Source organism: Brachyistius frenatus, unplaced genomic scaffold, assembly GCF_029030835.1.
Source record: "Brachyistius frenatus isolate BFR_SWC_R1_liver_20210118 unplaced genomic scaffold, ASM2903083v1 Contig_46, whole genome shotgun sequence".
Taxonomy (NCBI): Eukaryota; Metazoa; Chordata; class Actinopteri; family Embiotocidae; genus Brachyistius; species Brachyistius frenatus.
Window position 1 is genome coordinate 2,040,235 of NW_027210645.1, and position 24,761 is coordinate 2,064,995.

Consider the following 24,761-nt stretch of genomic DNA (forward strand, 5'->3'; position numbering starts at 1 on the left):
TCTTCATCGTTTGACATTGAACATAATATTGTGCATCTCTATGATGCTTTTAAAAGGTGCATCGACTGAACCGAGTGGGACTGCGGAGGGAACGAGCAGATCGAATGTTATTGAACTTTTGAATTGTAGTTTCACTTCCAAACACATGTCCGGCTCTCTTCAGACATTTTTCTGTACTACTTGATATGTAGCACTGCTAACATGCTGACAGCTGATAGAATCAGTCGTATGAAATACAAAACCTAATTTCTTCCATTGTCATGTCCCACTGGACAGATTCATCGTGCCCCGAGTCCCGCAGCGGGTCGGGAGGTTCATCGTCCGTGAGATGGAACCAAAGATGTTTCCTTTTTTTGTCTTTTGCAGTACTTTTATCTGGCCCTGTATATTTTGTTTCTTGTTAAATAAAAGATGTAACAGTGTATGTTTGAGTTGTTGGCTGATTAACCTTGTGGACTCATTTAAATATACGAGAACGATTTAAGCAGTAAATGATCCCTGTTGAATATGCTCAAATTATTATGGTGTACCTTAGACCACAACCACTTATTTGAGGGCTGTTCTATTAAGGGCTTTTCTTTTTGTTTGTTAGAAAACAGCTCTGTTTTATATTGACTTAAACAAAATGTGTGCTTTTTATCCTTCTCGCGCTATACAATGTCTTTTGCCTTCGTGAGACTTTTTAGAGACCATTAGATTACCCTAGATTACCCTAATACATCACAGACATTGACTATTATTATTTTTTAGTATTCCATTTATACACTTTAACTACCATATTCACGATATGGTATTTCATGTTTTAACAAGTGTACTGCATGCAATAGTACAGTCATACAGGTAGAGGGCGCACTACCGACATCTGGCTCTTTTTTAATATCGGAACTACGTCATCGTCCTCTTCCGCCGCAGCTCCGGCACTTGAAACACGAGTGTTCCACTTTTCTCTCTTTGCGGGCGACGCGGTGAAAATACTGGACCAGCTGTCCAGCCGTAGCTGACCGAAAATGGTTCGTATATTTCTTGGTAAACGTTTCCTAACAGCTCTGTTCCGGTCCGAGTAATGTCCGTCTTCTCACAGCGAGCAGAGCCGCCTCGGCTCGCGTTAGCTTAGCTCGCGTATTAGCCGTCGCTGCGGGATGGCGGAGCTGATGAAGATGTTTCCACGGAGAAATGGAAATGTGGACTTTGTGGCAGCAGCAGATGAGTCACCACGCACCGCAGCCCTCGTTTATTCTTCATTTTATATTTTTAAACTAGTTTAGTCCCAGAGAGGGACAGGAGACGAGGGACAGAGCTGGTCCAAAGGGACAGAGCTGGTCCAAAGGGACAGCTCAGTGCAGGAACTCCTATAATAAAGTAGTGTGTGTGTGTGTGTGTGTGTGTGTGTGTGTGTGTGTGTGTGTCACGGCACCTGACACGTGTTGTATTTATACTGTTTGTGTGTTTATAGTATGTGTTTATTCATTGGTCTTACTTTAAAAAAAAAGAAGAAAAGAAAAGTGTTTTCTATCCACTTTATTTGTATTGTGCAGCTTCTTCTTTCCCCCCTAACTGTGTCTCTCTGCTGCTGTGACGACATGTCCCCACCGCGGGGTCCAATAAAGTCTCCTCTGATGACCGTTGTTGTCCACAGAGACCCATCTTGCTCCAGGGCCACGAGAGGTCCATCACCCAAATCAAGTACAACAGAGAAGGAGACCTGCTCTTCTCCGTAGCCAAAGACACGGTGAGATCACGCCGTCCAACTTCTTTCATTCAACGTCCTCTTTTCTTCTTCTTCTTCTTTTGGGATCAGCTGACTGACGCGGTGTTTCCTCTGCAGGTCACCAACGTGTGGTACTCGGTGAACGGCGAGAGGCTCGGTACCTACAACGGTCACACGGGAGCCGTGTGGTGCGTTGACTGCGACTGTATCCTCCACACGTCCACGTTGCTTAAGCTCAAACAAACGTGGTCATTCTCAGTCTGTGGTCACGTCTTTGAAACTCTGGCAGCTTGTTTGGTTCCTTAACGTGTCCTCTCAGGGGACACCAAGAACGTTTTGACAGGATCAGCGGACAACAGCTGTCGACTGTGGGACTGCGAGACCGGTAGGTGAACACAAGTTATGGTAAAGGGTTGCACATATTTCGTTGCATCTTTGTCACCGTGTGTGTGAAAGGACAAAGGACAAAGGACAACACTGAGCTGGTGAGTGATACCACTTCTTCAGACAGAATCTGAGTCTCACTCAAAGGTACTGATGACGTTGTTGTTGTTGTTTACATTCTGAAAAAGAGAGGTGGTTTTTTTTGTTTAGTTTTTACTGAATATTTCGAGGGAAACTGTTATGACACCTTTATATATATCTATATCTATATCTATATATAGATATAGATATAGATATATATGATGTAACTTTCGAGCGTTATCAGCACCCTCTCTAACCCCCCAGTGTTGTTCTGCGTCCTCAGGGAAACAGCTGGCTCTGCTGAACACCAACTCGGCTGTCAGGACGTGCGGCTTTGACTTCAGCGGCAACATCATCATGTTCTCCACAGACAAGCAGATGGGCTACCAGTGCTTCCTGAACTTCTTTGACCTGAGGGACCCGCAGCAGATCGGTACGCACCGCCTCGACCCGCATTCGTTCGTTTGATATGCACCACACGAACACCCCGATTAAAGCTGGCAAATCACGTGCAAGGAAAGGCCGATTCATTTGACAGGCTCGTGTTTATTCTCCTTATTTGTAAGCGCAGTTAATTCCTAACTGTAAGACTACAAACTGGAATTTTTGTGCTGCTAAATAATAAATGAGTTTTATGGCATTATAAGGCTTTGTGCTGCAGGTCGAGATGAGAGATCGAGGCGGCGAAACACTGACAACAACAAAAACGAGGACCGTTTTTGACAATCATTTCTGCAAAATTGATTCCACAGATTAAAGACGAGCGCTTTAGTTGTTCTGAAATTCAAATGGTTTTATTTGGAATGTTAATTTCCTGTCAAATATGATGTTTAATGGAATATAATTTCACATAAACATTTATTTTTGGCCCCTGGTCCTCCAGATAAATTTGGGTCCATTCATAAGAAAGAATTTGGGCTCCTTTGCTGTAACGCCATAATGGAACATATTCTACTGCCTGTTGTTAGTTGCTATTAGGAGTATTTCAAATGTGTTAACTAGGACAAACCCCTTGAGATGCACCATCTCGTGACCAGCCTTCCCCTGAAGTACCCCACACGTGCCTCTTGTTTTGAAATGTTAGGAGATGTAATTTGATACTTTCAGGCGATGGAAAATGATTCTGCTGAAAGCCCTTTGTGACAGCGTATAAAAGTGACGAGGTCGTAGGTTGCTGTGCGCTCGGGCTCAGATGGTCTGCCGGTGAGCAGCAGTTTGGCTCCTCAGTGGTGAAAAGCAGGAATCTGTCCCGTGTGTGTGTGCGCGCAGAGGACAACCAGCCGTACCTGTCCATACCCTGCAGCGACCACAAGATCACCAGCGCCGTGTGGGGCCCGCTGGGAGAGTTCGTCAACGCCGGCCACGAGAACGGAGAGATCAACCAGTTCAGCGCCAAGGTGTGAACACGACGCCGAATAAACGGGAAGTGAGCCGGAGCGTGGAAAAACGTGTGATCAAATGTTTCCGTCGTTTGTTTGCGGGCAGTCTGGCGAGATCGTGAAGAAGGCCAAGGAGCACACCAAGCAGATCAACGACATGCAGACGTCAGTGGACCTCACCATGTTCATCAGCGCCTCCAAGGACAACAGTGCCAAGGTAACGCTGTCCTCACCCGTGAACACAAACCACAACCTCAGCGTTGCATCACTTCCCCTCTATTAAGTCATTACTGCCGTCACATTTATTTTTCTAAAGTTTCCATGTAATTTGTGGAGCTTTAAATTGGGTTTTTGTGCAAAAAAAAAGATAAGTGCAATTTTTTTGAAGCACTTCCTGGTGAAGGAATAAATATGCAATCACTTCCTTTGATAACATACATACCGCACATTACAGAAATATTTTGGTTCTAAACCTTTGTTATTTTTTTTTAACATTGAAAACCATGTGTCTAAAAGTAAAAGAAAAAAAATCATAAGTGAGTAACTTTACTGAACGGTCTGACTAATATAAAATACAGCGATTAAATCAGCTGTCAAAATAAGAGCTTCAGACGTTGGTTAATTCGTGTTTATTCAACACACAGGCCGACTGTATGCACAGAAACAAAGTCCAGTCTACTTGGAGTGTTTATACAATGATTTTAGCACACAGTAATATGGAATCACTTCCATTGATAATAAGCATTTAATTCGATGATTTTAATGTGAAGGCTGCGTTTCCCGCAAATCCCGTCACTTCCGTTTTTTCTGCCAGTTCCAGTTTTATTCTGCGATGGAAAAAAAACCCCAGGAGCAAACCCTTTCTGATCGGAAATTGGGAATAAAACAAGTTTTGTTTTAAAAGACTTACTTTGTGCTGCTTCTGCTGATGACATGTTTTTTTGCCGAAAAATCACAGAAATGACAAAATATTGAAAGCTGACGTCGCTTGAATTTGCGTCAATTATTGTGATCGCGAGAATGAAATTTCCTGAAGGGACCGACCGGTTGTACATTTGACGGTCGGCACGAGTTAAGCCCGTTGTCGGTTATCTCGACTGACAGCATACTGTGTTTACTGAGTGCGGGTCGTCCTCCTCGTTTCCTCGCAGCTGTTTGACTCCGCTTCTCTGGACCACATCAAGACATTCAAGACGGAGCGTCCCGTCAACTCTGCTGCCATCTCCCCCATCATGGACCACGTAAGCAATGACTCGCTTGCGCGCGTGTCCCGTTACAGCGCGCGCTTTGATCCCGCGCGCATCAACGCAGGATCTCTCTCCACTGACCTTTTGTTGTTTGCTGCAGGTGGTGATGGGAGGCGGACAGGAAGCCATGGAGGTCACCACCACCTCCACCAGGATCGGCAAGTTTGAGGCCAGGTGAGGTCCACCGCGGCAGCGACCGGTTGGATTCATCCAACGCTCAAAGCTCATTGGTTCATTTTTTTTTTTTAAATCCGGGAACCAAACCGCGCTGAGGTCTTTGAATATGGAATCGGCCGGTAAAGCGTCGTAAACCCGGCTTCTCTGTTTTACTCAGGTTCTTCCACGCTGCCTACGAAGAGGAGTTCGGCAGGGTCAAAGGTCATTTCGGCCCAATCAACTGCGTGGCGTTCCACCCCGACGGCAAAAGGTACCGAACGGTTGAGCTTTGCGCATCCTGGCCCGAAGATGTCCAGCAGGTCTGGTTCCAACGACTCACCGCTGCCCTTTTTTTTGTCTCCCTCTGTGTCCACGTCTGCAGTTACAGCAGCGGCGGAGAAGACGGATACGTAAGGATTCATTACTTCGACCCGCAGTACTTTGACTTTGAGCTGGAGGCATAAAGAGTCGGCCTCCTCCACCCGACGGCTCCTCCACCCGACGGCTCCGCCTAACATCAGAGTCCAGTCAGGAGGGACAGACAGAGAGCATCCCCAGCGGACGGCCCACCGCACTCCCTCCCCTTCATCTGACCTGATCTGGTACAGGTTAGCTGCCTCTGACGGACCTCAGCTGGTATTCTTCTAACAGATCATTTCAAAAATAAAAACGTGAGCGTGTCTGACGGCATCGTTGTGACAGAGTGGTGGGTTGTTGTTGTTTTTTTTAAAGGTAATTTTTCTAACATTACCTGGAAACTCCTGGTTGATATCAGAAGCATCTGGATTCCCTTTTTTTTTTTTTTTTTGTACCCCGGAAGTTTTTCTGACTGGATTTAAACCAATAATAATCTTGAAGTGTATTTAAGTTGAATAACAAGAACTTGATATTAAAGGTCCCATATTGTAATGTTTCTGGTGCTTTATTTATAGTCCTGACATTTTCAGTTCCATCTTACACCTCCTCCTCTCTAAAGCCTCTCAGCTGAGCTCAGGCTGTTTTTAGTCAGTGTTCCTAAAGCTCATTTATATTAATGAGCATCTCCTCTGATTGGCTGACTATTTTTCTGAGCTCCCTATAATTACAGCATTTTTGGGGGGGTTGTGCCCCCCCACCCCCACAATACTGATAGTATTAAAGATATAAAGATAAAAAGTAAGTAAGTGATACCTGACAACTTTACCGCTATAAGAGGCAATAATAACCGACACAATAGACATACAGCTGACGATCAGTGATATTCATCACTGATCGTTTGGGTTTGTAGGTTCCCCAAGTGGAGCGTTTGGTGGAGTATTATCAATAGAACATATATTTTTGCCAACATGACTTTTTTTTTACATTTTGGATCTCACGCTATACAAGAACATAACTTTTTGGACGACACTATGATGCAGTATGCCGTCCAAAGATCATAAAAATGTCATTTTAGTACGTCGTCCAAAAAGTCAGGTCAATTTGTTGTGACATTTTGGACGAGATACCGTAGTGTGAAACCTAGAACTTCAGAGGTAAACACTAGTTTACAAACCCTTTTTTTTTTTTTTTTTTTTTTTTTGGTATAAATTATGAGCTCGGGCAAAATGTGGATCAATTTTCTTTATTTAATTTTTTTTATAACAAAGTTATGATAATGCACATTTCACAACGATAGAACTCCAAACAACCACGTTGTGGAGGGCCACGCACCGGCTGCCTCCACTTTTAAAATGTATAATGGTACAAAATATCTAAATTAAGTCATTCACTTCCATCACAGGCCTCTAAAGAGGTTCACACTCATTCATACATGAAAGACGCAGGAGAAAAACAAAATGAAAGTAAAAAACAGTGATCAGATACTGAGAGGAAGACGGGCTGAAGGACTGACTGGACTCATGGTTTAAAATAAGTTAGTGAGCAGAGAGCGGGGCTGTCCGGCAGAGAGAACATGTACATGCTGAAGGCGACATGCATTCACTGATGGGTTAACACGGCAGAGCGGCACACGCTGCCGGTTGTTCCATCAGCATCATAAATAGATGTTTAAAAACGAACAGAAGCACCTTTCTGCATGTGAGAACTTCACTTTTTTTTTTTTTTTTTTTTTAATCATCCAATGTCTCTGCGGGGATTTTCAGATGCAGCCCAACAAAAAAAGGAGGTGGAAATGTGAAACACCAGGAGGAGCTGTGAGGCTTCTTATCAAAACAGACCTGGTTCACACAACAGCTGAGGGAACTGGTGGCATTTGTTTTACACTACAGGGAGTGCCCGGTGGGTGGGGTTTACACTAACAAGGGGGAAGTGAATGGTCCGGTACTCAGCTGTGGCCACCCACCTGTGAAACGAACACGTGATCCAGTGTGAACCAGGTTTGCTCTGAGGAACACGATAAAAGAGGAATAGAAAAAAAAAAAAAAAAAAAAGGCCCTATTTCTGCAGTAGAATTGAGGAATCAGTGACGACAGGAAAACCATCCACGTGTCCCCGAGCCGCGCTTCAAGTCGTCTTCACCTCCTCTTTTGGTCTGAAACACAAAACGGGCAACGAGTTAAAGCAGCAAAATAGCAGAAACTGTTCACTCGGGAAACGACAGGTTGATCTTCGGTTTCGCAGCAGAACGAAGGCGTCTGGGGGGGTCAACCAGCGGCGCTGCTCTATTTTAATATCCCTGGATATAAAGAACAATTCAACACCGAAGGGTTTACGTTTGTTTAAGACGGTAATAGAATCGTGACTATTACCGCCCCATTTTAAATCCCAGTCAAGTCAAATCTGTGAGGAAACATTGTTCACTAACTGGACAGTTGATATTTCCAGTGGTGAAGTGCAGACCACTCAGCGGCCGTGACTCTGAACTTCAGGGTTCCCACTGATCGTTCGTGGGCCAAAGTCCTACAACATCGTGGATTCTTGGTTGTAGCGTGTTCAAATTTTTAGTTGCCATTTATCTACACCTCATATTTTCCACGACAAATATTTCTGTATGGTGCGATTTGACTTTGGTTTTCCTTCCCGCTCGTCAACAATCACTTCGGGAGAGGTGTGCTTTTTGCTGTAGCTGCTAACGAAGGCAAACGCGACGGGGGGAAATGGGAGATTTCAGCAGCTTTGGCTCCAAAAACAATGACGGCAAAGATTGGGCTGATAAAACGCAGACAAGCCAGATAGACAGTTTGTAAAACAGCCGTCGACCTCTTCAGTAAGAAGCATGCTGCCTCCATCGCAGCTCTGATCTCTGATGCAGCCCGGTGGAGGAGAACCTTGAGTCCAACAAATTCATTCATTTTGTTCCTATTTAAGAGGAAATATTTCGCTCTTTATTTTTTTTAAGCAGTTAAAAAAACAAAACATTGAAGTTTTGTACTGAAAACAACTGAACTGGTTAATAAAGCTCCAAAACTGCAGAGAATAAAATATTCTGGCTGGTTTTTGTCTAATCAGCAGAAAGATGGACTGCTTTTCACTTCATTACAGGTCATAGGAATCCAGCTTTTTAGCCAGTGGACGAGATGTTTAACTTGAAAACGCTCAGCTTCCAATGATAGAAGTCGTGTGCATTCGGTCTTAAACTGTTTCCATCCAGAAGGACGTACTCTGACCACCTCCATCACAATGTCAGCGTTCCTTACCCGGTTGTGTCCATCTTCTCTTCTTCCTTCTCTTCCTCTTTCACTTCTACAAAGCAAATTAACACGGTGATTATTATCCAGTGACGGGTTTTTATTCGTCTTCAAATCTTTCCCTGTCCCGTGACTGCTCTCACCTTTCTTCTCCTCTCCCTCCTTCTCTTCCTCCTTCTTCACTCGTTTCACCTTCTTGTGATTGGCTGCGTTCCTGCGTCCGCCCCCGTGTCCCTCCGCCTCGTCCTCGGAGTCGGAGAACTCTTCCTCGCAGGCTATCCTCTTGTCGTGGGCCCGGACTGAAACGCGCACACAGTTCATAAATATCTCTTCATCAGTAAACACTTGGAAAGGAAATGTCGGAGGGACGCGATCAAAGATACCGCCGCCTTTAGAAGCGTCTTACTCGAGATGCGTTTGTCGGGGTCTTCCTCGTCCTCGTCCGCGCTGTCCGGGTGAGGAGCGTCCTCGGGGATGGCCTGCATCTGGACTCCGGGGGCGTGAGGCAGCATGCGCAGGTTTTCAAACAGCCGCTGTTTGATCTTCTCCAGGTACTCGTTGGTGTTCTGGTTGGTCATGTTGGAGGGGCTGATGTGCAGCTTGAAATCGGGCCCGAAGTACTCGAAGTAGTCGTTGTAGGGCAGCTCGTTGGGGATGGAGCAGTCCAAGGCCACGGCGGTCTCGTAGGTCCAGCAGCGGGCCACGTTGCGGATGGTGTAGCCTCCGCCGCCGAGCATCAGCAGAGGCAGGTTGAAGCTTTTGATGTACTCCACGCACTTGGCGTGGCCTGGAAGAGAAGGCACGCACTCACGTTACACTCTCGGGATTACAGAAGTGGTTCCGAGGTATTACAGAAGTAGTTCCGAGGATTACAGAAGTGGTTCCGAGTATTACAGAAGTAGTTCCGAGTATTACAGAAGTGGTTCCGAGTATTACAGAAGTAGTTCCGAGTATTACAGAAGTGGTTCCGAGTATTACAGAAGTGGTTCCGAGTATTACAGAAGTGGTTCCGAGTATTACAGAAGTGGTTCCGAGTATTACAGAAGTAGTTCCGAGTATTACAGAAGTGGTTCCGAGTATTACAGAAGTGGTTCCGAGTATTACAGAAGTGGTTCCGAGTATTACAGAAGTGGTTCCGAGTATTACAGAAGTGGTTCCGAGTATTACAGAAGTAGTTCCGAGTATTACAGAAGTAGTTCCGAGTATTACAGAAGTAGTTCCGAGTATTACAGAAGTGGTTCCGAGTATTACAGAAGTGGTTCCGAGGTGTGTTTGTACCTTTGATGGTGAGGTTGAAGCAGCCCAGCCGGTCTCCAGACAGAGAATCGGCTCCACACTGGAGAACCACGGCACTCGGCTGGTACATCTCCATGACTTTAGCCATGATCTGACACACGACAAACAAACACGTGAGGAACTCTGGTCAGAGTCGGAGACCAATACGCCGATTTGAATACTTCTTTGTTGGTTCAAAAATATCATAGTGTCATGGTAAAAGATGACTTACAGGCTTGAAGATGGCTTCGTAGGACTCGTCATCGATGCCGTCTCGGAGAGGGTAGTTTACTGCGTAGTACTTGCCCTTTCCTGCGCCAATGTCCTGCACACATTACAGATCTTATTCAAGTAATGCTCACAAGACACACCGATGATGTTTTGCAGGGGAAACTATTTGAAGAGTGAAACGAACCCTCAGGTCTCCGGTGCCGGGGAAGTACTCTCCATACTTGTGGAAAGAGACCGTCATGACCCTGTCTGTGGTGTAAAACGCCTCCTCCACTCCGTCACCGTGGTGGATGTCAATATCTATGTACAACACCCTCTGGTGGTATCTGACCAGGACACACAAGTCAGTCAGCGGTCAGATCCAAGTTCGATTGTTAGAAAATAAGATGAATCCAAAGACGGCAGCTGGCGACAAAGCCTCCGGGAACAAAGGGGTTAATAACGCGTTGGGTGTAAAAACACTTAATTCAGGTTAAAAAAAAAAAAACAACTCATCATCTGCTCAACCAAACAGCAAAATGAAAATACTGTGAGTCTAAAACCAAATAAATACAAAGGCCGCCTGGGGATTGGGACGAAAAGAACGGAGCAGGAGACACGGAGCTCTATGAGGTAGGATTAGGATGTAACCCAGCTACATCACGTCCACTGAAAAGCTGTCGGATACGCGAGTAAAAAGACAAAGCGTACTTGAGCAGCTCGAGGATGGCAAGGACGATGTCGTTGACGTAGCAGAAACCGGACGCCTCGGACTTCTTGGCGTGATGGAGTCCGCCGGCCCAGTTGATGGCGATGTCTGTCTGCTGCTTGTTCAGCTTCACGGCTCCAGCTGAGGGAAAGTAGAGACAAAGCTTCAAAATACTGGACAGATTTGACGGACTTTGGTCCCTTCGTCCTTCTGAAGCGGCAAGCTTAAGGAGAATAGGGATCGTATGCCGGGTTCAAAATGTCCTTCTTGAGCACCAACACTCTTCTGAGTGCAGAAGTGCGTTCACACTGCCAAGTACAGAAACATGCCGTGAACTACAAGTACCAGGACGATGCGCTCTGAACGGTCCAAAGAAGAAGTTTGAAACATTGGACACTTTCCACCCTAAACGGTCGCCATCTTGGCTAAGTGGAGGAAAGGGGCGGAGCCACTGATGGAAAGGATTTTCAAACGGAGGTCTCTGAAGAAGCTGCAGCTGTTAGTGAACAGAAAGTGATTGTTTGTCACGGCTGCTGCTGGACAGGAGAATCAGTGTGTCTATTGAGTGTGTTAAACAGAGAACACGTTGATTTCTGGGTAAAATAATTAAAGCTGCAGATATTTTGCAGGTGATGTGTTCACATGCTGCGGATATTTCCGGTCAGTGCAGGACGACAGCGTGTGGTTGTAAACAACACTACACCTAATGTGTGAGAACACTATTTGTTATTGTGAGATTGGACTCTTCCTTTCTCTGCTTTCAGATGGTTTGAAGCTTGCGTTATTATTAAAATGAGGGACTTATTGCATCCTGTGGCTGCTGCCGTGTCCACTTACTCTCACACTACATGGTTGACAATATTGTTTGTCACTTCATCCGAGACTCAAAATGCTCGCGTGTTTTAAAAGATATGTTCTGAGAAACAAACACGCTCTGCACAGTGCGTCATGTACGTCCCTCCGGTACAAGGACAGGAGGATGATGCGAAGTGTGTTGGAAGAACGTACCCACGGAGCCGCCTGTTGACAGCTGGCAAAACTCAAAGAGCCCATCAAACACCGGACAGTCCTCCCCGACGTTGACTGCGAGACAAAAGACGCGTTTAATCTGACTGGACGTGAAGAACACTCGAGCGTACTGCGGGTGAGAATGAAGCCGGACACTCACATCTCTGCATCTGTTTGCTGTACTCGGACATGTTGTCCGGCCGGATGGACCTCAGGAACTTAATGTAGTCGTCACTGTGGTATTTGGTCATCTCTTCACCGCTGGCTTTGTGCGGTCTCTGGAAACACAGAGAGGTGATGAAGAAGAGCCGACGTGTCTGTTTGATCAGGAGTGATCAAAGTTTTGGTTGCAATGCAAGTCTCTATTAATTAACCAAGGTGCAGAGTTAACCCAACCTTCTCACGCCCTGTTGTTTAAGTGTTTGTACTGATTTTCAGATGAAACGAGCGCAGCCACAAACCAGCTCCAGCTGATACAAATATTGTATCTAAAACTAAATGTCAAAAGGTTTCTAACTCACAACTTTGAATTTATATCTTTCAAAAACTGCCAGATGACTCATGATGCACAAACCTTTATCAATGTGACTCATCATTAGCAAATGATCGTAACTTCACAAAAACCTTGTTGTAATTCAACAGTGTTGAAATGTTTGTTTTCACCGTTTTATTCTGGCGTCCTGTGCTAAATCCAGCATGACTAAAATAATGCTGACCGAACACAGTGACCTAATGTCATGAGACACGTACGCTCTGGTCACAAAGAAAATGAAAACAGGAGTCTTTTATTTTTAAATTTCAATGGTTAGGTAAAGTAAGGAAACTAAAAATCTAAATAATAATAATAATGGACAAATAACACCCTGATCTGAAGTGTCAAGTCTCACGGCGACTCCTATTTTCACATTTGTGACTCAGTAAAGGTTCAAAAGCAGTGGGAGGTCAATCATCTACCCCATTAATGTCAATGAAATAGGTGGATTATTAAAAAATATGGAGTTTATAGACGTCAAATAGAGTTAAAAGTACCCCAACGTATGATTATTTACATGTCAACACTAGTTGCGTTGCTTTTTTCCCCTACAAATTTGACCAATTCTGATTTTGTTTTATAAATCTAACCCTTCAAACTAGTAAAATACAGTGATCTGACGCAGCATGTGATCTTATAACAAGAGCACGTAAGAAACACACAACTGATCGGCAATAAAAAAAAAAAAAAAGAAAAGCTACAGCGATATTTTCACAGCTGAAACACGCAGCGTGGCTCTTTAGTATAAACTGGTTAAACACACCGATCACAACTCGGTGAACTGGTACGAGACATCACCAGCCTTAGGAAGGTTTCCTCTCTGCTCAAGTAAAGTGGACTTGACATTAAAGATCATGTTTGACGTGCATCTGAAGCCGTCCGAGGTTTGTGCGGCTTCACGCGACATGACTCACGTAGATCTCCATCTTCCTGTACAGGCCGTAGTTGAGGAGGAGGTTGTGCGTCATGCGGATCCTGTGTGGTTTCATGGGATGGCCCTGGCCGTAGTAGTAGTTCCCCACGTCCCCTGGAAGAAAACACCTTCATCTTTATTTAGTATTTTAAAGGCACATTAATATGATGCATTTTGTCTCTTTTTGAGTTTTTTTTTCCAAATAAAAAGTGCCCTTCATATTTTAAAAGTGTTGGATCACGTCAACATGAACTTGTCCTTCATCCAAACCACAGCAGCTTTGCAGCAGCTTGCAAGACGTAGTGTAGTGGGGGGGGAACTTTAAATACAAGAAAACCACGTGGACCCTTTCACGAGCCGATGTTACATCCTCAGATGATCATCTGATCCTCAGATGATCATCTGATCCGCATCTGTCCTCTTTAAGATCAGAGTTATTCAGAGGACGGGGAAGTAGCGGCCCGATGTTTCAGCTCTTCTGCTCACTGCACATGCGCGTTAGGGAAAAAAAAGAAAGAAAGAAAAAAAAAGAAAAGGGAAACGCAACATAACTTCACGACATTTATTTGCACCGTTTGGTGAAACGAGTCCTCGGATGAATCGATCAGACCGGAGCTTCACTTCGAGGAACTTCTCCACTTTCAGAGGACCGGTGACGGGATTAGCGCAGGCTAGCTCCACGGCACCTCTGCGCCCCCACAAAATGGGACATTTTACCCCCACACGCACGAGCCGTGGTCCTATTAAATGCTTAAATACACGCAGATAATCGGTCCGGGCGTTAAATGAAGTCGGAACTAACGAAAGCTCTCCGTTTACCGGAGCCGTGCTGCACCGTGCTGGGTTAGCCCGACCAGCGAGCTAACGTTAGCTCGCTGCACCGGCTGGCTAGCTGCGGTCGTATTGCACGCTTTTCTTCTTTTTCTTTTTTTTTTTTTTTTTTTTTTTAAATAAACACAAATAAAACGTCCTGAACGTTTACACGCTTTCAAGACCCGTTCAATAACCGGAGAGACGGGGGCGCGACGGATCGATATTTACCGTCATAGTAGTAGCAAACTTTTTTCTTTGTTCCTTGAGACAGCGCCATTTTACACCAATTAGCCGCTGCTCGTGCTCGCCGTTTGCTCTCTCGCGCACCGGGGAGCTCGAGTTGAGCTCGAGCGGAGATCCTGTCAGCCAATCAGAGAGGCGCAGCCGCCCGACGTGGGAGGCGCCGGTGTACAAACCGAGGACCGCCGAGGCTGCAGCCACAATGCGGTGGTGTCAAGATGAATTCAGTTGTATAGAGATGAGTAGAGCTTATTTAATGTCCCGCAATTAAATTAAATTAAATCAATCAATCAATCAGTTGATGACAGACACAAGCTCTTTAGTCTTCTTCCTCTAAGCAGGGAAGTGTCATCACGCCCACATTAATGTTCCCAACCGGGACACTTCAGTGTAAACAGTGATCTATGAGGACCTGGATCTATATCGTATTTAACTTCCTTTTTAGCCTATCTTTGTTTAAAGTTATTTGCCATTCCTTATATTTATGTCATAAAGGTTTACACGGTGCTGGTTACCTCTCCTTTTACTGGTGGTTTGGTGATCTTGTACATGCACGCCTAAGACCTCAAACTTTTGAAATTGAATTTGTACTTTAAATGCTATGATGCCATCATGTTTCTACATATATTTTACTGAATGTGTTTATTTGACAAGGACAGCCCTCATTGATCAATATAAAAAAAAAAAATTTAAAAAGTGAATAAGGCAGGCCAATTTTCAGCAGCTGTCCTTGTCCTTAAAAATAAGATAAAACAACATGTTATAAGTACATGTGTCTAGTGTAGGTCATGTATTCTGTCCATAAAAATGCTGGAAATCATGCGTGGCGGAAATATCCTCTTGTATTGCTGTACTTTTCAAAATAAAGCTATAAATATAACTTACTCAGAGGCTTAGTTCAAAATCAAACACATCGGACATTTATTCTTGCAAGAAGGAGCAACTACATGCACCCTCGAAGAGAGGTGTCCAGCAGGGCTCCCCCCAGCAGTCCTCTAGCAGGGCTCCAGCAGTTCTCCACCAGGGCTCTCCAGCAGTCCTCCCCAACAGTCCTCGCCCCAGCCGGGCTCTACCCAGCCTGGTTCCCCCCAGCAGTCCTCTCCTCCGCAGTCCTCTTCAGCAGGGCTTTCCTTAGGGCAGCTTTTATACAGTTGACAAACAGCTGACAGTCACCCCCATTCCCTTTGTATCTGCTTTCGTATGATAATACTGAGTTGGTTGTAGGTCACGACATAAAGACACAGGGGATTCGTCAATTAAAAAGAAAGAATCACTTGCAAATAAGACCGAAAACAAAGGAAACTTTTCAGAGCCACAATGCAAACAAGAGGAAAAGACAAATGCTTTTTTCCCATCAGTAATGTATGAAAAGTAAAGTCTATTTTTGATCTTTGTCCTGTTTTACATTGCAATGAAACTGATCACAGGCCTAGCAGTAATTCCAGCCTCTTCATCAGCGCTGGAACAGATTAAGAGACGAGACAAAAGGGGATCAGTGTGGTGTTGTTCCAGATAATGACCACCAGGCGGCAGTGTGAGCTCATATATGACTGACTAACTTCCAAATCTCTGCAGACGCTGTCACTGCTGAATGAGAAATGCAACACCTCTGGAGGGATCTGTCACAGAATCTCATCTACATCATGCGGGGCAAACAAAACAACAACCAACACAATAAACAAATCACTGCAAATGTGAACTCCTATTGGAGCGGTCTTTAATAATTTACACCATCTTCTGCTCGTGTGCAGTTCAATGGGGATGTGGATGGTTTACACAATTTAGGTTTGCGATTAGTTGTCCCTCAATGTAAAATCTGATCACAAAAAAAAAATACTGTTGGAGGTTTAACAAATGCATCTGATACAAGAAGCAAAGAACTGTATCGAGTGGGAGCTCCAGCTTTGTTTCAATAATTCACAATTGTTTGAAGGCTGGATCCAAATGGAGCTCAGATCTCAACTCATCATTTCACCATGTGAACTAGGTCAGTTCACCCCGAGCACGGCGGCTGTGTGTTAGCCATGTTCAGCAGGCCGCTTTCCTTCAAATGGAAGGAATACTGGAGATGTGAAAGTGGAGGGGGCCGAGGTAATGGCTGATTTCAGGGCCCTGGGACTGATGGAGGGGTCAGGGGTCAGTGGAACTAGCAATACAGTGTTAAAGTGTCCAGTATCCTCTAAAACAATCAGTCTAAAACCTGTGGGTTTTATTATGACACGTCCAGTGAGTGTTATATGTAATAATGTAATTCAATACCAAATGAAATACTCTGCATTTATTTTATAGTGAATGGATCATCGACACTGTGGTGAATATATTGTCTTTTTTTTTTAGTTTGTTTCAACCTCTTGGGTCCCCCTAATATTTTACTATGACGGGAGGAGCATACAGTTGCTACTGTTGTTTGATACTTAAGGCCGAGTTTACCAAGTTTGAACAAACCAAACACACCGGCAGTTTCTTCCGGCTACTAAAAAATGAATAAAATGTTGTAAATTCAAAATGCATTTTACCTAAAAGTAACTCTTAATTTCTATTCAGGTACTCCGGCTTTCTCCCACCGTCCAAAAACATGCACGTCAGGTTAATTGATGACTCTGAATTACCCGTAGGTGTGGATGTGAGCACGCACGTCTGTCTTTCTGTGTTGGCCCTGTGATAGACTGGCGACCTGTCCACGTGTACCCTACCTTCACCCAAAGTCAGCTGGGATAGGCTCCAGCAGCCAAGAGACCCTGTTCAGGATCAAATGGGTATAGATAATGGATGGATGGGTAGTTATAATATCATGTGGTGTTACAGGGGCACAGGTTATGCTAAAAAAACAAACAGTATCAGCTACCTTGTATTACATTATTGAATCTATAGTTTTTATTGAAGAGATTTATGACAGTAGTGAACTGTGGAGAGTTAAAGCTGGATGTCAGTTCCAGTCCCATAATGGGCAATAATTACATGGACGAGCAGAATAAAACTTCATTGATTTTGAAGTTAGGCCTATTCAGATTTACTGGGTTGCAGCTGACATAAATATAACTATAATAAACCTTATGACCCCCCCCCAATGAAATGTTTAAGTTTATTACCATGAAACTGTAACCACTTGGGTTTAAATCATCTGCTGCCTCATCTCCGTCCTTGTGAAAATGTCTGTCATACTATGCTGACTAACAGCACGTGTAGCCACTGGGACTGTTGTGTGTTCATAGTAAACGTAGCAGAAGCAGAAACCACCAGATGCAGAGCAAAATCTACATGAAGTTTGTTATTAGTTTACTAAAATACTGTTCCTATCAGACTGGAGCAGTAAATGAGCTGGAATGTAAGTGTATTTTTTGATTATGAGTTCAACTAATTTATAAAAGGAAGATTGTTTTATTTCATCTTTCACAAGTTTCATAGTTTCACTTTAAGTTGGATTTTGAGGTCAAATGTAGTCGTGGGCCACACAGCTGCTCCAACTGCTTATTTTGTGTGCTCTCATTTGTTTAATATGCAGATATAAATGTAAAACCAATGTAAATGTGAGGGTCAGCAGAGCAGCCTTTGTAGTGTCTCTTCAGTTTCAATGTGTGCATTTGAACTGTTTATCCCTTTAGTTTGTTGCTGCTGTCTAAGATATAAAACTGTAATATGACAAACATGCCCTCCCCTCCCCCCTCCCACCACCACCACCACTCATTTAAGTGTAATAGTGTGTAACAACAAATGTGATGCATGATGAAAATAACCGTAAAGACACATCAACAGGCAGGTAACCAACATTTATTTACCATTATCAACTTTACAATAAAACCAGTAACATCTGTCAACATTAGCAAAATAAAGAACAGAAATCAATCCAATGTATTTACAGAGACAAAGCAGATTCAGGCTCACACACGACAGATAAACAACTCTGCTTCATATCAAACCGCAACAGTGAACATAGCAAGCTTAAGTGTTTTTTTCATAGTAAGGTAAAAATCAAAATTGTCTATTTTTTTTTCTTTAAACAAACAAGACATAGCTTCTCTGAATCTTTAAGATGGTTCTCTATAATACACCACAAAATACTTCAAATTTGGGTTAAAATATAGGAATGTAAAAAGTTGGCGAGTCTCTTTAATTTTCTGATTTCTTTTTTTTTTTTTTTTTTCTCTCTCTCTCTATTTAAGTCATTTCAGGTGGTGGTGGTGTCCTCGTATCTCATCTCAGGTCATTCTCTCAACAAGGAGGCATCTTGATCAGCAGGGTCAGATGCTTCAACTCCATCCTTCATTACTTCGTGGTGTCGTTAGCTGGCGTCCGAGCCGTTAAAATCCAATTTTTCCACACAGCAACCAACTCACAACCTCAAACTCAGTCCAGGTCCAGATGTCGAGCAGTAACCAGGGAAGTGATCTAGTGAATCTAGTCTGTCGTCTTGTTATCATGACGAAAAGTGGCACGTCGAAGGAGTCTCTCACATACATGTGTATATATTTACATATACATATATCCATATACATATGTATACATATACACATATATATATAAATATATATATATATATATACTCTTAAATTTTCTCTCTCTCTCTTGAAAAACAGTTCACCCAGTTCATTGTGAGCTAAACGTACAATCACTCTTTCTTTTCAGAGGGAGCGGGGGTCGAGCTGCTCTCCTCTGTTGGTTTCGTGGCCTCAGGGGCCGGGGCAGCTGCCTCCTTGGCCTCCTCCTTGGGGGCCTCCTCTTTAGCCGCCCCCTCCTCCGCTTTTGGAGCCTCGGCCGGAGCAGCAGCAGCAGCAGGGGCAGCAGGGGCAGCAGCAGGGGCAGCAGCCTCCTCCTTCACCTCCTCCTTCTTCTCCTCCGCAGGAGCGGCAGCTCCGTTCTCGGCGGGCTTCTCCTCAGAGGGGGTGGCGGCAGCAGCAGCAGCCGCCGCCGCCGGTTCCTCTTTCACGGCCTCGCTCTTCTTGCTCTTCTTCAGGTTCAGTTTGAAGTTGAAGGACTTCTTCAGGGAGAACTTCTTCTTCTTCTTTTTGGGGGTTTCCTTGGTTGCAGCCTCGCCCTCTGGTTTGGCCGCCTCCCCGTCTACAGCGGGCGCCGGCTCGATGGCGTCGCCTCCTGCGCCGGCTTCGGGCTCCTTGGCTGCCTCTGCGGAGCCATTGGTAGCAGCAGCATCTCCGTCAGGCTTTGCAGAGACATCACCGTTGGTTTTCACATGTCCATTCTCCTGGGAAAAAAATGAAAGAAATGTCACAAAATAAATCATCTGTTTGTAAATCTTTTTTTTTTTTTTTTTTTTTTAAATCAAAACATCTCTGCAAAAACACAAAGATCTCTGTTGTGCATCTCTCATTTCTTTTTTTCAGAGCATCGTTGTGCTCATCAATTATCCACCGTGTCGCCTGGCTCAGAGGCGACGCCTTGCAGTACCGGAACCAGGCGATAGGCGGCAGCAGCGTCTCACAGACCGCCTAAGGTACCAGACAGACATCGGCTCAACAAAGAGGAGACTGGAGCTCATCACTGGAAAAAAAAACAACTAGAATTGATGGTTTTATTTTGTCCCTAAAAAAAAACCCTGAATATAACAAAAATCAAAATCACAATAATTAATTTCTAATCAAGTTACATTTTTTAATTACGTGTCAAGTGTGTGTGAGTAATTAACCTTCATAATGATCTAATCTTGGTTTAAAGTGTCATATTGATGACTAAATATGACTCATCTTACTCATATTAAATATTGGAAAGTCCCAGTTTTCATACAATAAGCCCAGACGACAGCCAGGCTCGGTTTTTTAACAAGGGAGGAGTAGTAGACTGCCTACGTGCGCTCCAGCCGCCCCCCTCCCCCTTCCTGCCTGCCACTATCCAACACGTTGTGCGGACTTTGGGTTCGACCTCAGTCACAAATATACACATACTCATTGTAAACTTACACATAAATATCAGCACCCTGCAGGCTAATTGATACGGGGGTTTTTTTGTGGGTTTTTTTTTTTTTGTTTTTTTGGAGAGGGTGCACTGTGACCAACCCATGAGCAGGAGACAGGCGATGCTCCGAGCCCCACCTGACTTGCCCAAAACGTCCTCACAGTCAAGTTTCATCGATTTAACGTCGACAAAATGAGCAAAACATCAGTTTTCATGAGAGAAATTCAACTTTAAATAATTTGTACTTGTCTCCCCCCTTTTAAAAAAAACCCCCAACAAAACAGTGCAGTGTGCTTACCTGTCCGTTGGTTTTGACAGCAGCAGCATCAGCGGCTGCAGCGTTTGCCTCCGCGGCCACCTCTCCCTTGGATGACTGGGATCCCATTGTCTTCGGCGAGTCGCGGTGTCTTCTAAAGCAAATTAAAAAGAAAAACTAAAAAAGAGTGGCTTTAAGTTAATCCAACCCCAGGGCGAGTTATGTATCCAGCGGGTGAAACGATGAAAAGTGTGATTTAAAATTTTCTTCAGACGGCCGCTACTTCCCCTTGCTTGTTCCCCGCAGCCTGACTTGTTGTCACCCCTACAGAGAGAGACCCTCTAAACTCTACGCTCGCTGAACGCCGCGCTTCAACATACAGCAGGTTCGAGGCGTCACCCGTGGGCGGGGCCTGCTCGGTCCGGACCAATCACCGTCTAGTCTAGGGGCGTGTCTAGCCAATTGTGGCCAATCACCGCGGAGTCCCTAATTGTTCACGCCCCTCCGGAGAACAAAATCAATTCAGTTATATTAAATTCTGTGTTTTATAGGCATGAAACTTAAAAAAAAAATAAGGCTGAAATGGCTTAAAGATAAAAGAAAGAAATAAAATAATGTTCTCTCCTTGTATTGTCGTGTCTTATATTATTTGAGTGTGTTCATTTACCTGTATAGAAAATATAATGAGGAATATTGACCAAACTTGGGACATCTTGCTACTAAGAAAGTGACACAGTGACTGTAAGATAAGAATGAGGTATTGATAATAGTGTGAGTGCCAGCCTTAATAATTGTGGACCTGCTTCACTCACACTGAGTATTAATACAACTTCAAGGTAAGTTAATCAAGAAACCTGCCATCAGAATGAATAAACACCTTTTTAAAAAACTGGATCTGTTAACTAACTGTCTGAACTCAATATAATGTATTTACATTATTTGTTTTAGACAATCAAACCCCAAAATATTGAATATACTACCATACAACCTTCTGACTTACTTAAAATGACAGACAAGATAAATCATTAATCAAGATAAATTTTTGTTTCAGTTCTATTTTACAATAATAACCTTATTTCACTGGAGACGTTACGTAACTGCACTCAGCTGTAATAGTTTCACTTTTGAGTCTTACTTTAGCAAGTGGGGAAGTTTGCGAGTGTTTCTATTTTGGTTTTAGTATCACCAAAGATGCCTGCAGATGCACATATCAAATTACATTCTGATTCAGCACTTAGTCAGAGATTCAGTAAAATATAACGCAACAGATGTTTCCAAAAGCTGTGTCTGCCAGAAAGCCGTGATTCAGGGTCATGTTGTGTCATAATAGGGCCAGAGTGTAGCTGATTATGTGGGCGCGCAGTAACTGTCAGTGTCATAAAGGAAACTTTGACAATTTCAACATGCTGGTGTTCTGTGCTCTACAAGTACATCTAATTCTGCCATACAATGCAGCTACCCAGTTTGTATGGTAATCATTCAAAATAGGTGAATTATGATAATCGTGAGGTCAAGGTGATGCTTTGTCAGACATCAGTGTGATAGATGACATGATACAGGACTTTATTTTTGACAAAATGTTTAGGTGAAAAGTAAAAAAAAATAAAAAAAATGGTATTTTCTCTGCAGGCACACCCTAACATGGACCTACTTTAGTCGTTCGATATAACGGTGAATGAGAATTGAATCTAATGTTCAGTGTTGTGAGTGCTCATTGTGACTATGGGGACACCTTTTTTTTTTTGGTCGTGGTGTTCTGACTGGAGAGCAGGGTCTGTGTCGGGGCTGATGGCGTGTCACGCTGTCTCCTCATGTCTCCATGACTACATCTGTTGTTCACTTCCGCTTGTCAACAACATACCAGCAACAAAATATGTCAATGTGATGATCATGCACATTCCACCTGATTATTTAACTCCACACACATTCCTTGCAACAGCTGTTAAAGCTAAAAATCTCAGTTATGGGAGGAAAGGACTTCAGTGTTCGATGTTACAAATTGATCTTTACTGCAACCAATCAGCCTAATTGATTTTGCAAGACTTGGGAACACAGAAATGCGTGTCATGCAGCCCGTCTTGATGCCAGACCCTTCACTTCTCCAGTTTGCTTGTAAGTTAAAGCTCCCTTATTCATTACAGAAATTACTCTTGTATTCTGTGTTATATAATTATAAAAATGCGTTGATGATGCGGTTAAGACTGTATGATGTAAGTCTGTCACAGTCCATGCAAACATGATATCAATATGGTAAATACCAAATTATATAAAACTGCAAATGCTGTGTGATAAATGTGACTGCTTTAATGGATTACGTTAACAGGTGAAGTGTTTCTCTGTAACATGCAGAGTTCTCTTTGGGTAGGTGAGTGAAGACATGGATATACTTTATATTTCCACCAGTATGTACACATATGAGCAACAAATGGGGAATGTCACAATATTACACCCAAACATATATATGATTATTGGACATATCGTAGCAGAAGTATGGACATGAAAGGAATAGTTTGATGTATTTTTTTTTTTTTTTGCTTTCTTGCTGAGAGTTAGATGAGGGGACTGATATCACTCTCATGTCTGTAGGATATATATGAAACATGTCTTGTGTTATCATTTGAGGAGTATTCTTGGGACATGAAGGCATTGTCATGGAAAGGGTCTTCTCCAAAGTGTAGTCACAAAACTGGAAGCAGACTACTGTCTGAAATACCATTACACACTGAAGCAACAAATGGTAGATGGCCTTCACTTATATATAGCTTTATCACCATGGCAATCTCAAAGCAGTTTACGTCCCATTCACCCACAACAATGGCGGCTACCATCGGGTTCAGTGTCTTGCCCAAGGACACTTCAACATGCTGATAGTTGGACCTGGGAATTGAACCACTAACGTTATGATCAGTGGAAAACCCACTCTGAGCCACAGCTGAACAAGACTTCCCTGTAGCCCAAACCAGAAGTGCTTAAAAATATGGGGTGTACACATGTTGGAGCAAAGCAGTATCGGATGAACAGCTGATAGGAATCATATAGCGGCAGGACAGAAAACCTATGTTGAACAATGTCACTCTTACATTTGCTCATTTGCTGAGGATTCTCTCATGAAAACAGGAAGATAATGGGGAGTTGTCAACTGCTTTATTTGCAGGATTCGACTTTTGTAGGCATCCAAATAGGGTAAAACATCAACGCGGTGTGTTTTAAGCTCTGTTGTCACTAAATCAGGCCTTTCTTGTTCCCTTCACTCTGTGTTAGTTTGTCGTTTTCCCTCGCTGCCCCGCAGTACCACTGAGAGGACAACCTTTTCTCACTCACATATCACGCTGTATCTATCTAGCTGGCCTTGTAAATGTCATAATAATGTGTCCACTGTGTGCTGTGGAATGCCTGGCACGCAGAGCCCTCCCATCTCCTCAAGCCATCTTCTCCGGTGAATGGGCTTCTTCACCCTGCCTGAGGTAACTCGGGGCCTGCGAAGGAGAGGCAGCGAGTGAGACGGCATCATGGTTAACTTTTGCAGATGGAGCAGCATCAAGTGCTCCTTTCTTCTTCTTCTTCCATGAAATCCCAGGGTCCGTGTGACGGTACTGACAACGGTGCTAAGGGCATTGACGAGGTGCAGGCTCCTCGTCTCCTCGTCTCCTCGTCTCCTTGTCTCCTCGTCTCCTCATCTCCCCGTCATCGCACTTGACACTTCGCTCTGTGCAATGTGCGCCTGTGTGTTTGCACATGTGCGTCTGTGTGTTATGTGCATATAAGGGAAGCATTGTCATGGGACCAGTGAGCGTCAGGGGGTGAAAGGCACAAAGAAGCACTCCTTCGCATATAGACACACATTATTCACCCGTACACACACGCACGCACACACACCACACACACACACACACACACACACACACACACACACACACACACACACACACACACACACACACACACACACACACACACACACACACACACACACACACACACACACACACACACACACACACACACACACACAAAGCATCAGGGCATCAGCTGTGACAGAGGTCATATAGATGTGCTGAGGGTTGGAATGCAGAGAGGAGGGGAATGAGGAGGAAGGTTTTCTGATCTGTGTGATAGCGTCGAGGCAGTCGACGGAAAGAGAAAAGGGAAGGAGGGAAAGAAAGAAAGAGGACAGTCGGAGGTAGAGGCAGTCACATCACCTGTTTGACGGGCTGATAGCTGGGTAATAATGGGGAAATGATAAGAGGTCATCAGACACCTGTTAACCTGCCCCATCAACCCACCGCCACATTTATAAAGCTCCAGGAGGGATGGATTCTGGGAAGATTGGGAAACAAATTG

The 24,761-nt window shown here is 44.0% G+C and overlaps 3 protein-coding genes across 3 annotated transcripts; 1 reads left to right on the forward strand and 2 right to left on the reverse strand.

Moving 5' to 3' along the window:
* Positions 1-892: 892 nt before the first annotated feature.
* Positions 893-5,864, forward strand: eif3i (eukaryotic translation initiation factor 3, subunit I). Its single transcript, XM_069703423.1, has 11 exons — positions 893-1,010; positions 1,637-1,729; positions 1,826-1,913; positions 2,028-2,093; positions 2,457-2,606; positions 3,443-3,570; positions 3,659-3,769; positions 4,704-4,793; positions 4,900-4,973; positions 5,134-5,226; positions 5,338-5,864. Exons 1-11 carry the CDS (start codon positions 1,008-1,010, stop codon positions 5,417-5,419), a joined length of 978 nt encoding a protein of 325 aa, XP_069559524.1. The 5' UTR covers positions 893-1,007; the 3' UTR covers positions 5,420-5,864.
* A 675-nt stretch (positions 5,865-6,539) lies between these two features.
* hdac1 (histone deacetylase 1) lies at positions 6,540-14,347 on the reverse strand. The gene is made up of 12 exons (XM_069703397.1): positions 14,249-14,347; positions 13,209-13,321; positions 11,923-12,040; positions 11,763-11,837; positions 10,757-10,895; positions 10,251-10,392; positions 10,068-10,160; positions 9,839-9,947; positions 8,967-9,347; positions 8,704-8,859; positions 8,570-8,615; positions 6,540-7,464 (listed from the first exon to the last, which is right to left on the reverse strand). Exons 1-12 carry the CDS (start codon positions 14,295-14,297, stop codon positions 7,437-7,439), a joined length of 1,449 nt encoding a protein of 482 aa, XP_069559498.1. The 5' UTR covers positions 14,298-14,347; the 3' UTR covers positions 6,540-7,436.
* Positions 14,348-18,012: 3,665 nt separating this feature from the next.
* marcksl1b (MARCKS-like 1b) lies at positions 18,013-20,775 on the reverse strand. The gene is made up of 2 exons (XM_069703398.1): positions 20,463-20,775; positions 18,013-19,457 (listed from the first exon to the last, which is right to left on the reverse strand). The coding sequence occupies exons 1-2, from the start codon at positions 20,547-20,549 to the stop codon at positions 18,867-18,869; spliced, it is 678 nt and encodes a 225-aa protein (XP_069559499.1). The 5' UTR covers positions 20,550-20,775; the 3' UTR covers positions 18,013-18,866.
* Positions 20,776-24,761: the final 3,986 nt, after the last annotated feature.